The 17851-nt window shown below is 40.8% G+C and overlaps 2 protein-coding genes across 9 annotated transcripts in view; one reads left to right on the top strand and one right to left on the bottom strand.

Moving 5' to 3' along the window:
* Pign (phosphatidylinositol glycan anchor biosynthesis class N) overlaps positions 1-14649 on the bottom strand; it is a 129299-nt gene extending 114650 nt beyond the window's left edge. Inside the window, exons 1-6 of one of the 3 annotated variants that reach the window (XM_075987647.1) lie at positions 14471-14649; positions 8969-9038; positions 8604-8699; positions 7106-7342; positions 6198-6319; positions 5173-5271 (exon numbers count right to left, since the gene is read on the bottom strand). In XM_075987647.1, coding sequence (XP_075843762.1) covers positions 5173-5271; positions 6198-6319; positions 7106-7326 — 442 coding nt within the window. In that variant the 5' untranslated portion in view covers positions 7327-7342; positions 8604-8699; positions 8969-9038; positions 14471-14649. The remainder of the gene's footprint in view (positions 1-5172; positions 5272-6197; positions 6320-7105; positions 7343-8603; positions 8700-8968; positions 9039-14470) is intronic. The other 2 variants (XM_075987648.1, XM_075987646.1) reach the window with 2 other exon arrangements.
* A 189-nt stretch (positions 14650-14838) lies between these two features.
* Positions 14839-17851, top strand: part of Relch (RAB11 binding and LisH domain, coiled-coil and HEAT repeat containing) — an 85102-nt gene continuing 82089 nt past the window's right edge. For 3 of the 6 annotated variants that reach the window (XM_075987644.1, XM_075987643.1, XM_075987642.1), the window contains exon 1: positions 14842-15589. In XM_075987644.1, coding sequence (XP_075843759.1) covers positions 15064-15589 — 526 coding nt within the window. In that variant the 5' untranslated portion in view covers positions 14842-15063. Of the gene's footprint in view, positions 15590-17851 lie in introns of all 6 variants that reach the window. The other 3 variants (XM_075987645.1, XM_075987641.1, XR_012912028.1) reach the window with 2 other exon arrangements.

The following is a 17851-nucleotide window of genomic DNA, read 5'->3' as shown; positions in this document are numbered from 1 at the left end:
ATGCAGGGCTGGTTCAACATACGCAAATCTATCAATGTAATCCACCATATAAATAAACTGAAAGAAAAAAAAATATGATCATTTCATTAGATGCTGAAAAAACATTCAACAAAATTCAACACCCCTTTATGATAAAGGTCTTGGAGAGATTAGGGATACAAGGGTCATACCTAAATATAATAAAAGCTATTTACAGCAAGCAGACAGCTAACATCAAATTAAACGGAGAAAAACTCAAAGCCATCCCACTAAAAATCAGGAACACAACAAGGATGTCCACTCTCGCCATACCTCTTCAATATAGTGCTTGAAGTTCTAGCAATAGCAATAAGACAACATAAGGGGATAAAGGAGATTCGTATTGGAAAGGAAGAAGTTAAGCTTTCGTTATTTGCAGATATGATAGTATACATAAGCGACCCCAATAACTCTACCAAAGAACTCCTACAGCTGATAAACACCTTTAGAAATGTGGCAGGATACAAGATCAACTCGAAAAAATCAGTTGCCTTCCTATACACTAAGGATAAGGAAGCAGAGAGGGAAATCAGAGAAGCATCACCTTTCACAATAGCCACAAATAGCATAAAATATCTTGGGGTAACTTTGACCAAGGAAGTGAAAGATCTATTTGAAGAGAACTTTAAGTCTTTGAAGAAAGAAGTTGAAGAGGACACCAGAAAATGGAAGGATCTCCCTTGCTCTTGGATTGGGAGGATCAACATAGTAAAAATGGCAATTCTACCAAAAGCAATCTATAGATTCAGTGCAATCCCCATCAAAATTCTTCACAGATCTGGAGAAGACAATAATCAACTTTATATGGAAAAACAAAAAACCCAGGATAGCCAAAACAATCTTATACAATAAAGGATCATCTGGAGGCATTACCATCCCTGACTTCAAACTCTTATTACAGAGCTACAGTATTGAAAACAGCTTCGTATTGGCATAAAAACAGAGAAGTCGACCAATGGAATCGAATAGAAGACCCTGACTTTAACCCACAAACCTATGAACACCTGATTTTCGATAAAGGAGCTAAAAGTATACAATGGAAAAAAGAGAGCATCTTCAACAAATTGTGCTGGCAAAACTGGATGTCAACCTGTAGAAGAATGAAAATAGATCCATATCTATCACCATGCACAAAACTCAAGTCCAAATGGATTAAAGACCTCAATATCAGTCCGAACACACTGAACCTGATAGAAGAGAAAGTGGGAAGTACTCTTCAACACATGGGCACAGGAGACCACTTCCTACGTATAACCCCTGCAGCACAGACACTAAGGGCATTATTGAATAAATGGGACCTCCTGAGACTAAGAAGCTTCTGTAAAGCAAAGGACACTTTCACTAAGACAGAAAGGCAACCCACTGACTGGGAGAAGATCTTCACCAACCCCGCAACTGACAAAGGTCTGATCTCCAAAATATATAAAGAACTCAAGAAACTAGACCATAAAAGGCTAATTAACCAAATTATAAAATGGGGCACTGAGCTGAACAGAGAATTCTCAACAGAAGTTCAAATGGCCAAAAGACACTTAAGGTCATGCTCAACTTCCTTAGCGATCAGGGAAATGCAAATCAAGACAACTTTAAGATACCATCTTACACCTGTCAGAATGGATAAAATCAAAAACACCAATGATAGCCTATGCTGGAGAGGTTGTGGAGAAAGGGGTACACTCATCCATTGCTGGTGGGAATGCAAACTTGTGCAACCACTTTGGAAAGTAGTGTGGCGGTTTCTCAGGAAATTCGCAATCAACCTACCTCTGGACCCAGCAATACCACTCTTGGGAATATACCCAAGAGAGGCCCTATCATACAACAAAAGTATATGCTCTACTATATTCATAGCAGCATTGTTTGTAATAGCCAGAACCTGGAAAAAACCTAGATGCCCTTCAATGGAAGAATGGATGAAGAAAGTATGGAATATATACATATTAGAGTACTACTCAGCAGTAAAAAACAAGGACTTCTTGAATTTTGCATGCAAATGGATGGAAATAGAAAACACTATCCTGAGTGAGGTAAGCCAGACCCAAAAAGAGGAACATGGGATGTACTCATTCATATTTGGTTTCTAGCCATAAATAAAGGACATTGAGCCTATAATTAGTGATCTTAGAGAAGCTAAATAAAAAGGTGAACCCAAAGAAAAACATATAGGCATCCTCCTGAATATTAACCTTCATCAGGCGATGAAAGGAGACAGAGACAGAGACCCACATTGGAGCACCGGACTGAAATCTTAAGATCCAAATCACGACCAGAAGGAGAGAGAGCACGAGCAAGGAACTCAGGACCGCGAGGGGTGCACCTGAGACAATGGGGATGTTCTATTGTGAACTCACCAAGGCCCGCTGGCCTGGGTCTGAAAAAGCCTGGGATAAAACCGGACTCTCTGAACATAGCGGACAATGAGGACTACTGAGAACTCAAGAACAATGGCAATGGGTTTTTGATCTGCACATACTGGCTTTGTGGGAGCCTAGGCCGTTTGGATGCTCACCTTAGGAGACCTGGATGGAAGTGGGTAGTCCTTGGACTTCCCACAGGGCAGGGAACCCTGACTGCTCTTTGGGCTGATGAAGGAGGGAGACTTGATTGGGAGAGGGGGAGGGAAATGGGAGGCAGTGGCGGGGAAGAGACAGAAATCTTTAATAAATAAAAAAAAAGAATATAAAACAATTTCTGGAGTGGAGAGGCTTATTCTTTGCCCAGCCTTAGCCTGGCTTGTTTTTAGCCTGCTCTCTTTAACTTAAATTATCCCAAATACCTTTTGACTCTGGACTTTTATCTTTCTTACTTCTGTATATGTAACTTGAACTCTTACTGTGTAGCTGGCTGGCTCCTGACGTCTTTTAGGCCAAAATTATCTCAGGGCCTGTACCTCGAGGCCTGTACGACAGAGAAAAGCCTGGCTCGAGTTTGAAGGATTGTCTCAAAGCTAATGAAGATGAGACAGCAAATCCAGGTAGATGTCCCTCAGGCCAGAGAAAGGGCTTAGCTGTCTCTCATTGGCTGGAGGTACCCCTACATCGCATGATGTCACTTAACCTATATAAGCTGATGCTCACAGTAATAAACTGAGTTCCTGCTTTGACTTGACTCCCTATTGCTTCAGATTGTCCTGCTTCGTGGGGCTGCTGGTCTGACTGCCCTGTATCATGGAGCTGCAGAATGGGCAGATAGCACACTCACCTTTCCCTGGTGATAAAAAGGCTAAAGAGGCCTAGCAACGTCTTCCTCCCTTGGTTCTCCTATTTATTCTCTCTGCCTGCCAGCTCTGCCTATCCTTGCTCCTGCCAAGCTCTTGGCCATTCAGCTCTTTATTAGACTGCCAGGTGTTTTACACAGGCAAAGAATCACAGCTTCACAGTTAATCAAATGCAGCATAAACAAAAGGAGCACACCTTAGAATAATTTTCCCCGACAACAGAGCATGAAGTAATGACACTCTACATCAACTCTGCGCAACTGACACTGACTCTGCTCAGCCGTTCTACTCCCCGAAAGCAGACTTTGGTTATTTACCACCACACATAATGAACCATTCCTATTGGTCTGTGGCATCAGTTCTGTTTTATCAACTGTGCCGCGAAGTAGAAAGACTAATTTGGTAAGCCACAGTAACTTAACCAGCCCTCACTACTTCCTAAAGAACGAGATATAAAATAGCAGATGGGACCTGCCCAGTGTAACAGCGGCTTATGAACAGCACATGTACAATTCTGACCATAGAGTTCGCTTTCGGGACACAGAACTTTCTTCAGGGCTTCCACTTTTATCCATGCTATATATAATGTTATAGAATCTTTACATTAAATGATCTGTCACTTTGCTCCAGGAAAGATCATTTAACGACAAGAACTTCATCCAACTGACTTTTTCAAATAAATTTTCTAATTAAGAGATGACCTAGTATTTGTGGATTTGTCCACATAAACAAATTCAACAAAGCCTAACTCCAATGCAGTGAACTGTAAGTAGCATTTCAATATATTAGGTAACATATTAGTATTATATGCATTAATGCCAACACTTTGGCACAATAAATAGATTAGTCATTATAAATGTTTGCATATTTAAAATCTTATGTAACTACCAACTGGCTTCTTTAAGAAATTATCCAAGTATAAAGAGCCAAATACCAACACTGTTCCCATAACGAGAATAAGCACTTTGATAAATGATGCACGTGAATCATTGAATTTTAAAACAATCTTTTATGGTGTTACATTATTAGAACATATTTTATATAAAGGAAAACTGGAGCTCAAGTTAATAGGGTTGTTATATGATAAAATATATCATTTCATTGAATTCAAAAATACTAACAGTGTTCTTCCAAAAAATAAAAAATAAAAACAATTTCAGCCGGCAGTGGTGGCACATGCCTTAAATCCCCCAGCACTCAGGAGGCAAAAGCAGGTGGATCTCTGGGAGCTCGAGGCCAGCCTGGTCTACAGAGCTAGTTCCAACACACCAGGACACCCAGAAAAACCCTCTCTCAAAAAGCATATATATATATATATATATATATATATATATATATATATATATATATATATATAGTGTTCCACAGCAATATTTAAAATGCAACAAAGGAGAAGTCCTATCTGTTGAACTGACAAGTCCACTGCATGACACATACCCGTTTTCAGAAGTGATAAAAAAATCTTTAGAAATAAATAAATACAACATATCAAAAATAAAACCCAGCAAGATGGCTAAATGGGTCCATGCATTTGTACCAAGCCTGACAACCTGAGTTACATCCCTGGGACCCACATGGTGGGAGGACATGACTGCTGCACACTGCCTCTGACTTCTACATGAGTACCATGTGCACCATGAGCACACTCTCACTATGTAGGACAGCTGGCCTCAGGCTCCGAGAGATCTACTTGCCTCTGTTTCCAGAACACTGGGACTGACGGCATGCACCACCACTCTAGGTTAAATGAAGTTTTTGGGTTTTTGTTTGTTTGTTAGTTCTAGATAAAGAATAAAAAACCAAGGGACAGAGTATAATAGAGTAACAGACTAGCCTCATACGGGAGAGGTCCTGAGGCCAATCCTCACCACTGCAACAATAAAAACATTTATTTTTGACTTACTTGCTTCCTGAAGAAATATGTTCGATACGCTTACCTTTGGCAAACATAGGCAAGATGTCCGGACTCCCCCAGCTCCATGTGTACCTGCTCTCATTAAAGAGAGAGTCAAATTCGACAGGATTTTCTTTCCATCCTTGAGAAGAGAAGCACACAATAATATAAGAAAACAACAAAAGAAGGTCTGAAAGAAGCATTCTTTAAACAGTAATTGAAGACAACACATAAAACTCAGATTTTATTAGGCTTATTATAGGCTATCTTAAAATAAATGGAAGATGCTGGGCGGTGGTGCCACAATCTTTAGTCCCAGCACTCAGGAGGCTGAGGCAGGTGGATCTCTGTGAGTCCAAGGCTGGCCTGGTCTACAGAGAGAATTCCAAGAAAGGCTCCAAGGTTACAAAGAAACCCTGTCTTGAAAAAACAAAAACAGATAGATAGATAGATAGATAGATAGATAGATAGATAGATAGATAGATAGATAGATGGATAGATGGATAGATAAATGGTAGATAATCCATTTCTTACTAAAATAATCACTTTTAAATTCTTGATTGTAATGTCTAACATTATTTACACTAACATATTTACACACACATACTTTTTCAGTGCCATAGGGTTATGGCAGATTAAAATTTAATTCCAGAATCAATACCAGGGCGTGTTCATGTGAGTAAGGCATACTCATAGACTTGTTAAAAGAATCTCAAAGCACAATCTTAGGACTTGACAGATGGCTCAGAAGTTAAAAGCTCTTGCTGCTCTTGCGAACCCTGGTGTCCTAGGTTTAGATTCCAGCACCAATACTGGGTGGCCCACAACCACCTCTCACTCTAGTTCCAGGGAGTTGAATACCTTCTTCTGGCCTCCATGGGCACCTGCACACATGGGGTGCATAAACAGACAAGCAAATACACACACACACACACACACACACACACACACACACACACACAAATCCTTAAAAACAGATTGAGCTTTCAACTAATGACATGATTCAGTGGTAGGAAAAGCATTTATATAGCAAACATTTTATCTGACAAAATTGTTTCAGAACAGAACCTTTGGCAACTGCACTGACATCCTCATAAAACCCAGCTATTAAGGCTACATGGCCAGGGCGAGATTCTGTTGGCACGCGTGTGTGAGATACTCCCCAGCTGCCTTCATGCATTATGACGTTCCTAAAAGACAATCGGGATGAATAGTTAACATACGCTAGTATTAAAACTCTCATGAGGCTTTAAGGAAGATCTTTATGTAAGGAGTCAAAAACCAAAAAGTTAATTTTATGATGGAAAGGAATCTCAAAACCCAGTTGATCCCAATCCTATACTGCCCACCAATTCATCACAGTAGCATGAAGGAATCTAGGTACTATAACAAAGAAAATACTCCCCTATTCCAGAGAAATAAGAGACAAACCACACCCTAGAGTTCTAAGCCACAAAGCAGAGATGTTTGCTAATGGAGGAAAACAATAACATACAGAACGTTACATTGTTAAGTTTTATTTGCTGCGAGGATGGTATATGGCTATATAAAATGAAGTCTTTGTTCTTAACACACGCAGTACAGTGTTTGGTGAAGAAACGCCACATTGTCATATTTTCATATTGTTCAGGGGAAAAAACTAAAAAAATTATAATATATACTGACACAGTTGAGTGCATAAAAAAATCACATATTTTTAAGAATAAAAAAAAAAAAGGCCAGGGATGGAGGTACACGGCCTTAATCTGAGGGCTTGGGAGGCAGAAACAAGCAGATCACTAAGCTTGAGGTCAGCCTGGTCTACTAACGTCCAGGCCAGTCAGACCATGTCTCAGAAGAAAAAAAAATGTTTTTTGTTTCAAAAACTGTCAACTGTAAACTAATCAACACTTAATCAATTAATTCATAATACAATCTTTTCTTCAAACTCAATCTATCATTTCTAAGACACACCCGGAGCTTGGTTCCGTCCTTACCTAATAAACGGTGCTCTAGAGTTACCATCTTCATCTAATTCATAAAGAGCATCTGCTCTCAGGCCATCGGCAACAAATAACACTAATCTTTTTGCTGGGGGAGGCAATGGTGTAAACTGAGGAGTCATCCCATGAACCAAAGGAGATGTAAAATAAATGTCAAAGATGGAGGTGAAGAACACAAAATGTACAAGCAATCCCAAAGCAAAAAACAGCAGCATATCCAGAATGAGAGACCTACAAGAGAAGCCAAAACAGGGAACAAAGTCAGGCTGGACACGCGTGAAAAGGATCTTCAGCATATCTGATGGCTTCACACACTGGCGCTGTGTCAGGATATTATACAACTTCTCTCATTTATAATGCTAACAAAAACACTGTTTAACAACTTAAGATAATACTGAAATAAAATATATGCTAAAATACACCAAGCAAAAAGATATCAAGTTCATGAGGGCTGGAGAGATGGCTTAGCAGTTAGGAATACTAGGTGTTCTTCCAGAGGTCCTGAGTTCAGTTCCCAGCAACCACATGGTGGCTCACAACTATCTATAGTGGGATCTGATGCTCACTTCTGGTATAAAGGTGTACATACAGATAGAGCACTTATATACATATTATAATAATAATAATAATAGCCATGATGTTTTAAAAAAGAAATCAAGTTCAATTAGGATTAATAAACTATAACTAATCCAGTTAACTACTAAACAATTAAAACTTAGCAAAGGAACACAGAACAAAAGGTCATATAATTAGTTAGGTAATCACAGAAAATCCTAAATAACACAAAAAATGTAACTCAAGTCACTCTTGGTTGTCCACATGGCACTGTTCCCACTCCTAGAATTAAATTTATTAAATTACTTAACTCTTTAAATTGTCAGCTTAGAGGTTTGACTATCTAATCAGTAATAAACTGAATGGGAATCTGCATTCTATCCATTTTGTGAGTGACACACAAGAAGTTAAACTTCATCTGTGCTTCAGAAAATCTATACTCCTTAAATAAACACTTTATTTCCCTAAGTCAATAAGAAGGGTTTTATTTACTCATTAAATGAAATTATTGGTCCTTAAAAAGGAGCACTCGGAAGACCTATCAGAGATCTGATGAGCTTACAAATGCTAAAGAAAGAAAACCACGCAAAGTGAAATGCCTAAATAATAATGTAAGATAGTAGCCATTAAACCTCAAAGACCAAAGCGTCCATAGAAATGCTTTCAAACCGGCTGTGATTTTGCTTTTGTTGGTAAATGTGTCCACAGATTAAGAAATAAAACATGTGCCTTTAATCCCAGCACTTGAGATGCAAAGCAGGCGGATATCTGTGAGCTCGAGGCCAGCCTGGTCTACAGAGCTAGTTGTAGGACAGGCTCTAAAACTACAGAGAAACCCTGTCTCGAAAAAAACAAAAAAAAACAAACAACAACAAAAAAAAAAAGAGAGAGAGAGAGAAAGAAAACATGAGAAGCAGTATTAGGTACATGTAATGACCTTGAGCTGAAAAAGCCACGAGATGAGAATTACAGACACATTTTATTCTCCCTGGTCTGAAGAATCAAATGTCACATGGATTCATGTGTAAACGTCCTGTAAAGAGAAAAGAGACAGTATAAATGTGCTTATCAAAGACAAATTAAAAAAATAAAATGAACCAAAAGGTCAAAATATTTTATTATAAGAGAATTTAGGGTGAACAAAATAAACAAAGACTAATTTTGCAATCTAATCTCTCAGTGCAGTGCTTGCTTCTTTCCAAATTTATATGATCATTAAACTACACAGTGGGTACCATCAAGACAATGGAATTCTGAATATTAATAATTGAAACACAGAAAAATTAGCCAGGATTCTACTACCTTAATGAGCCAGCAGTTGTCATGACCCCTTGGAAGTCTGAGGACTCTTCACAGGGTTAACAGAAGACCACTAGAAAATACAGATGTTTACATTATGAGATGTTACAGTAGCAAAATTGCAAATATTTGTGAACAGTTTCTTTTAAAAAATTATCTTGTTGGTGGGCGGTAGTGGTGCATTCTTCAATCCCAGCACTTTGGAGGCAGAGGCAGGTGGATTTCTGTGTTTCGGTCAGCCTGGTCTAGAGAGTGAGTTTCAGGACAACCAAGGCTACACAGAGAAACCTTGCCTTAAAAAAAAACAAAAATAAATAAATAAATGGATTGGTGAATGAATGTATAAATAAATAAGTAAATAAATAAATAAATAAATAAATAAAAATATACCCCCTTCTCCATTTTTAGGAAGATAAACATCTCTCTATATTTTAAAAATACATATTAACATTTGGAATGTTTTAATACCGTTTAGGGTTTGTGTGTGTGCATCTGTGTGCATGTGCGTGTACGCTCACACATGCACTTGCAAGCCATGTCACAAACATGAAGAAGAGAAGGCAACTCTGAATGCAAACACTAGTCCTTAGATTCCCTGGCAAGGCCTTTACCTACAGGGTCATCTTGCTGACCCTGCTATTCATTTTTCCTTGAGCGTCTCTTAAAAACAAACTTCCTATGTATCGCGTACCATTATCACGTTCTGTCCTATAAATGCATCTTTGCTAACAAATCCCAAACTGAAAAACACTGAAGTAGTTTTATATAGTGATATATTATTTTTATTTTATTTTTTGGTTTTTCGAGACAGGGTTTCTCTGTAGCTTTGGAGCCTGTCCTGGAACTCCCTTTGTAGACCAGGCTGGACTCGAACTCACAGAGATCCGCCTGCCTCTGCCTCCCGAGTGCTGGGATAGTGATATATTATTTGTATTTAATAAATAAATCTTGCCTAAAGAACAGAGGCAAAGCTAAAGCCACTAGAGGTCAGGAAATGGTGGTACATTCCTTTAATCCTAGGATTTAGAAGACAAAATCAAAAGGATCTCTGTGAGTTCAAGGTCACCTTGGGCTACTCAAGATCAAGCCAGAAACAAATACAGGTAGTTGTGGCTCACACCTTTAGTCCAGTCCTAGGGAGTCACACACCTTTACTCCCAGAACTAGAGGGAATATTCACGGGAGGAAAGAGAGGCTTAGTCTCCTTAGTCTGCAGTTGCCCAGCCTTGGTAAAGGAAAGACTTCTCTAGTAGCTTGGCTGCTTTGCTTTTCTGGTTTTCGGGTTGAACCCCAATTTGTCTCTCGATTTTTATCATTCATGCTATAGTCTCTCCTCCAGTTTTGACTATCAATAGCAGTCATGTGATTTAAAAATGTATATGTAGGCTTTGGATTTAGCTCAGCAGACTTATCTATTCAGTACATAACTATGGGTTCGATGACTTAATGTCTGCTTTTGTCACTTTGCGATCATTCAAGGACAGCAGGAAAGGTTACCCTTTGCATCCATTACAGTTCTGTGCAAAGACTCAAATGTTTGCTGAATAAATCATTTAGAATTAAGTTTCAATACCAATATGTCCAACAGCCACTAGAGGTCGCCTTGCTCCTCTGTGTTTCCTGAAAAAAAAATCTGTAAAGTTCCAAAGATATTTTCAAAACAAACACAAAAAAGCCCATGTTTTATGTTTAAATAACTTATTATACATGAAGTTTCAGTGACTTGAAAGTATGAATATTTACCCAATCACATTTATCTCAAGCAATATTGCCATATAACATTTTTCTCTAAAGGGAATCACTTTTTATTCACATTTATTAAAAAGTAAAATTAAAAATTAAATTGTTTGAACCTTCAAAATAAATGTGTAACTATAAAACTTAAAGCATACATATTCACTTCCCTATTCAAAAATATAGTTTACATCTGTTTTGTTTAGCCAGAAAAGGGGAAATGGTGTAAGAGGTCCTTCTGTTTATGTGTTGCTTTCATTGGTTAATCAATAAAGAAACTGCTTGGCCTGATAGGGCAGAACTTGGGTAGGCAGAGTAGACAGAACTTAACGCTGGGAAGAAGGGCAGAGTGGCAGACGCCATGGATCCTCTGCCTGAGACAGACGCTGGTTAGAATCTTGCCGGTAAGCCAGTTATGTGGCCATACACAGATTAATGAAAATGGGTTAAATTAAGATGTAAGAGTTAGCCAATAAGAAGTTAGAGCTAATGGGCCAGGCAGTGTTTAAATGAATACAGTTTCTGTGTGATTACTTCGGGTGTAAACTAGCTGGGCAGCAGGGACGGAAAGCAGGCCCTTTCTCCTTATAACATCTGTGGGATATTTACCACCATCAACTAAACACTAATGAAGTATTAGACACTATCAAACATTAAATCAACAAAATGCAAACATTTATAATGTTATTGGTGGTAATTTAAGACTATTAAATCCTCAAATAATTTAAAACATAAATGATTAAAAGTGAGCCAGGAAGTAACAGCGCACACCTTTAATCCCAGAACTCAGGGAGGCAAAGGCAGGCGGATCTCTGTGAGTTTGAGGCCAACCTTGTCTACAGAGTAGGTTCCAGGACAGTCAAGGCTACACAGAGAAACTGTGTCTTGGAAAAAAAAAATTTCAGTGTTTTTTTTAAAAAAAAATCTTTTATATTTCTATTGCTAAGAGACAAATGTCAACTACTATCTTTATTCAGATGTCAGCCTAAAAGGCTTTGATCTGGGTCAGTGTTCCAATGGAGAAAGAAAATTTCCAACAGCATTAATATAAGTAGAAGTCAGAAATTCTTAATATCCCAGTATATGCATTAAAGCAATTCATGCACAATACGGAGAAATAAAGTTACCCTATGGGGCCAGGCGGTGGTGGCACATGCCTTTAATCCCAGCACTCTGGAGGCAGAGGTAGGTGGATCTCTGTGCGTTCGAGGCCAGCTTGATCTACAAGAGCTAGTTCCAGGACAGGCTCCAAAGCTATGGAGAAACCCTGTCTCGAAAAAAAACCAAAACCAAAAAGAAAAACAAAAAAAGATACCCTACGGGAAGACTGGTCAGTTGATTTCCTGAGCAATACAGTTATAGAAACAAGCCTGCAGTTACAGGATAAGAACTAGAAATCTAATTACAGATGTGTATACCAGCCACAGAAGAACTCAAATAGTCAACCTAAGACTCAGAGGCAAACACTTCAAATCTATTTTCTATTTGCACTTTAGAATCCAGACCCTAGATTAAAGCTGCTGCCTCTCTTGGTCCTCCTGAATAAACTGCTTTTCCGGGCTCCCTTAGCATTGGTACTTGTGTTTTAAAACCTGCCAACTGTCCTCAGTATCCAATACTCCACACACTAACATCTGCTCCAGACCAGGCTCCATGACAAGAGCATTCACAATTCTAGTTCCATCATCCGCCTGGGCAGACCAATGCAAGCGAAGCTCAAGCATTTCCAGTGTCACCTAATAAGTAATGTGCATAGGCTCCTCTGTCATTGTCAGTGCATCAGGGATCCCGAAGGTAGCTTCCCAAACTTTCTCATTACAAAGAAGGAAAAAGTGGACATAACAATGCATTTCTGCTCGTGTCTTTCCCATGCCATTCACTAATACTCCATTTCAAAATTTGGTTTTTAATCTCTTTGACAATCTCAAAGTAAGGATTGATAATCCCTTTTGCTAAGAAATGTGAAACACAATACAATATTGGCCATTTTATACTATTTCCGTATTGAAGATTTTTTTTTTCAGATTCATTAACAAATGGTACAGAACAGTATTTACCCGAAGAATTGGAAGCCAAAGTTTTATTTAAATAACAACAAAATCCTTACTACTGAAACTATCTTTCAATTATCTTACAATGTAACAAGGTTCCTTACATTCTTTCACAATTCAGAGTATCTTTCTCCCTAGCTCCCTGTCCCCTATTCCCAACTTAAACCATCTATGCCCACTTCCTTACTCCTCCTCCCATGTAGTGATAGTTCATTTGTATTTTAACAAATAAAGTTTGTCTGAAGACCAGAACGCAAAACGGTCACACTAGTCATCCATAAAGGCCAGGTAGTGGTGGCACACACCTTTAATCCCAGCAGCCACACTAGTTAGCCATAGAGGCTGGGCGGTGGTGTTACAGGCCTTCAATCCCAGCACCAGAGAGGCATATAAGGCAGGGTGAGACAAGAACTCGCTCTCTTTCAGTCTGAAGTTTTCACAAAGGTAAAAGCTCTCTAGTGACTTGGCTGCTTTGCTTCTCAATCTTTCTCTGGGTTTTTATTATTTGTGCTACAATTGGTGCCAAACATGGGGTCCGAATCCACAACCCTGAGATTAAAAGTCTCACGCTCTGCTGATTCATGCTACACTCCCTCCTTCATATCACATGAAACACTTTTTAAAAGCTCCTAAGAAAACGCAAACAACAATAATAACGATGACAAAAAACTCTCAAAGTCTCGTTCAAATGAAATTGTAGTTTATTGATAAAACTGAAATAAAAGCCTACACTTAGCTTCTGGAATACTTCACATGTAAACCAATAGCCGTATCTAAAGTCATATAACAATGCTCTATTTTTATCTTCCACAAAGATAAGGGGGCAGTTGAGGGCTTCACTGTGACAGAGCAGGCAGTTAGCACAGCTGCATACTAATTGTATTGTCTGTTAGGAGTTGTTTAGTTGGGAAATTAAAACATGGAAAAAGTGGCAACCTGTGTGTAACAAATTGAAATAGCAGTCCAATACTAACGGCTGGGAAACATCTCCTTATCACCTCGGCCAACAATCAAGGAATAACACAAAAGATAAACGATCTTCCAAACTTAGGAGTATAGTTCTGTGCTAACATTTCATAAAGAAAATCAACTCTTTCTACAGCGTGCATTTTTTTTTAAATCGTTAAGCCCCACAATCCAAACCTTGATTCTAGCCTAAATAAACTCAGAAAAGTTTCAGGGGATTGTGGGAAAGAATGGTTTTGGACAAACGATGGGTGATGCTAGTGCCACTGAATGTGTCCTACTGGAATGGAATGACCAGGTCATCAAGGCTGCCCAGACTAAAGTTTACAAATTTCTAATGGTAGATTGAATTAACAGTTTGAAATTTTCCTTTGGTGCAAACTGTACGTTAGTTCCGAGGGTTTACGGAGCACTGAGTTTGTCGTCCAAGTCCAAGCAGTTCACAGATGAGTGCAAAAGCAACTGGAAACTCGAGTGCAATTTCCGTTGAGGCTTTATCTGAACCCCGCAGCTCTCTAGGTCTAATTCTGGAGACGGAGGGGCCGCCCACTCCTAACTTCAAGGAAGTCATGCGCTCGCTAGACCTCCAAGAACAGAAGAGCAAAGAGCAAGATTCTGACTACTGCCCATGGCACTTACTATCTGGGCGGAGACAGCAAACAGCTGCAAAAAAGGAAGCATGAAGGGAGTTGCGAGCGTGAGGTCACCGTGCTGGTGCCGCCGCACCTCAAGTGCAAGGGTCTCGGGACTTTACCTGGGGCTTATCCGGCTGAGGTCGGGTCTCGGGAACCTTCTCTGCACGAAGTCAGGACCCGGGCATGAAAGTCCCAGAAAGACCCCTAGCCCTCCCAAAGCACAACCAAGCTTTGCCCCTCAGCCACCTGCACCACTGCAACACCAGGGAACACCCCCAAGTTGCCCAGGCCTCCCCAACTGTCGCGATACCTCCAGCGAGCCCCAGAAGCGCCAGCCAATCTGCGATGGGCTATGGGCGTGGCTTTAGTTTGAGTCCAGAGCGGGTCCTTCAATCTTCCTACTCCTGGGCCTGAAGTGGGTGGAGCTGAGGCGGGGACGGGGCGGGGCGAGGACGGGACACAAACCTGTTCTCGCGAGACTAGAGACCAGGAAGACGCCTGCAGAGCCGGCTGCTGGTGCAGCGGCGACTGAGACTGCTGGTGCTGCTGCATCCTGCCTCCTACCTCCCAGTCCGGACTAGTCTGTAGGTGCGAAGAAGGGACGCTGTCCGCCCTGGCTGTCTAGGTGCTCAGTGGCTCCAGGGATCTAACGGGGATTCAGATTGCGGCCTGTCGGGCCAGGCAGGGAAGCACCCACACTCCTGACAGTAAGATGGCGGCGATGGCGCCCGGAGGTGGTGGCAGTGGCGGCGGAGTAAATCCATTCCTTAGCGATTCCGATGAGGAGGACGACGAGGTAGCGGCGACCGAGGAGCGGCGGGCAGGACTTCGGCTGGGTGCTGCGGTCGGCCTGGATCCTGGCTCTGCGGACTCGCTGTCGCCACAGGACCCTATGGCCCCTGGGAGCAGCGCGCGACCGGGGCTCCCGGTGGAGTCGGCCGCCCCGCCGGCGGCCCTGGGGGGCAGCGGGGAGACCCCTGCCCGATTGTCAATCGATGCCATCGCCGCCCAGCTGTTGCGCGATCAGTACTTGCTGACTGCCCTGGAACTGCACACAGAGCTGTTGGAGAACGGCCGCGAGCTACCACGGCTGCGCGATTACTTCTCCAATCCTGGCAACTTCGAGAGGCAGAGTGGGACTCCACCAGGGATGGGGGCGCCTGGGATCCCTGGAGCATCAGGCGTTGGAAGCGCTGGAGGTCGGGAACCGAGTACGACGTCGGGCGGTGGGCAGCTCAGTAAGTAGCCGCAGCCTACCACACCTGCAGGCCTGGTATTAGAAGAATCGCTGTGCTCTTGAGGGTTTTTGTGTGCGGGCTGCGAGTCTAGGGTCGTTTTGAGAAGCGAGACAATATTGAGCGAGGTGGGTGGTGCCCTGCGTAGTGGAAGCAAGGGGATCCCTCTGTAGCTGTCTTTGTATTGGCTCTGATCTTTGGCAGATGTTGCGCTGCCGCTCCCCCTCCCCACCCCCACCCTACCCCCGTTGGTATTGGGACTCATAACATCAAGAGTTTTCTGTTTATTGGCAATTATGGCACTCTAGAAAACTTCCTTATTGGGCAATTTGCTCTAGGCATTTTTCCTTTTTCCCACAGTCTCTTGAATCATACTACCAGGAAATAATGTTTCTTAGTAATTCTTTGATTCACTGAAGAACTGAAAAAAGAATGGCATAGGAAATGGCAGCGCACTGTACTGCTGTTAGGGTCACTGAAGACCTTTTCTCTTTGGAAGACTTAATTCAAAAATTGTTTTTTCCATTATTTTGTATATTAATTTATGCTAATAAAAAGAAGGAAATGGGATTTCTCTGCTTCATTGGATGTGTTCTGTTTAAATAATATCAACATAACTTAATTTCACTACCCTAAATTTGGTAGGGTTCAATTTACAGGAAGGCTATCGAACAAACCAAGGATCTTCTGCCACATTTTTTCACCATACCACCACTGTGTAGGCTTTTTTCTCTGAATAAGCTAATCTATTTTTTTCTTCTTACATCATTTTTAGCAGCAGAGTAATCACTGATATAGCTATTATTTATATATAAGTTTTATATGAGGATTCTCAGTTTTCTTTTTGAGAGACATCAAATTTTTCCCACACTGATGCTAATACTTTGGTGTGTTTTGTGAGGCCAACCGGAATTTACTAACAAATCAGCCTAATTGATTTCTGTAAGTGTCTGTACTTTTGAATGATTCCAGAGGATGTAAATTGCTAACATTTGATGTAGTAGAACTGGAAAGGGTGCATTTTCTATCAAGGGAACTCCTAGGCATATTTCCTTCTTTTATACCTGTCTAAATTATCTAATAAGTATCACCTGACAAACTCCCTCATCAGGACCTGGGCCAAATGTCCCTTTTATAGTACTTTATGTGCATCCCAGACTTAGTTTTAACCTACATCATAGCCTTTGGTCTTTTGTATGGCAGTAGTGATTTAACAGTAATTTACCTGTTAGCTTGGAGTTCCTGCCTCTCTTTTCCCAGGACTGAGATTTAAACCCAGGGCCTTGTATCTTATGAACAAACTGTTCTATCTCCCCAGTTTTGTGTGTGCGTGTGTGCGTGCATGTATGTCTGAACGAGAGGATGACTACTGATCAGAAGATGAGGACTTTTCATATCTTTTCTTTTAAGTGGCAGTTCTAGGAATTTAACTCAGATCTCTATCTTAACATTCATTCTACCACAGCTACTGTATTCTGATACAACTCAAGAAAAGTTAGGTTGTTTCAGTATATGATCAAGCAAAGTATCTAATAACTCAGAGTATGTCTTCACTCAAAATAGTCAAGCAGGTGATACAGAATTCATAATTTAAAAGATGAACTGAGAAAGCATAGCCCCATATTGAGGGGAAGATGCATGATCTGCCAGGAGGAGCACTCCATTAAGGTAGCCACAGTACATAGCATTAACCTCAAAGTCAGGACAGTCAGACTGTGCATGTGATTGTAAGCTCTCCAGGGTAATTGGTTTAGCCTCCACAGAGGAGCAAGCACATTTGTAGTAGAATATTTTTTATTCTATCAGAATTTCATAAATATATTTTGATCATATCCATGTTCCATTCCTTCCCCTAACTCCTCACCCATCCAACTTCAAGTTACCTTCCCTTCTTTTTATATAACCCACCAAGTCTTTTCTGCTGCCAAAAATTCATGGGTGTGAGCCCCTTCACTAGAGCGTGGTTTCCCTACCAGAGACCATATCCTTAATGAACTGACTCTTCCCCCAGAAACCATCGATTGTCCCTGCCGCCTCAGGTAGTTGTGTGGACTTGTGAGCCCCTCCCTACTCCTTGTTGGAATGTGGATTGGCTTGATCTTGTGCTGGTCTTGTTCAGGGCAACCACAGCAGAGTTCATTGGGCTGGGTCCTGATGAGGGAGCTATTATTAGTCCTATCATTTCCTTCTTTTTTTTTTTTTTGTTTGTTTTTCGAGACAGGGTTTCTCTGTGGTTTTGGAGCCTGTCCTGGAACTAGCTCTTGT

This window comes from Microtus pennsylvanicus, chromosome 10, assembly GCF_037038515.1.
Source record: "Microtus pennsylvanicus isolate mMicPen1 chromosome 10, mMicPen1.hap1, whole genome shotgun sequence".
In the NCBI taxonomy this organism is placed as follows: Eukaryota; Metazoa; Chordata; class Mammalia; order Rodentia; family Cricetidae; genus Microtus; species Microtus pennsylvanicus.
Note: the sequence above shows the minus strand (reverse complement) of the source record. Positions and strands in the feature narration are given on the sequence as shown.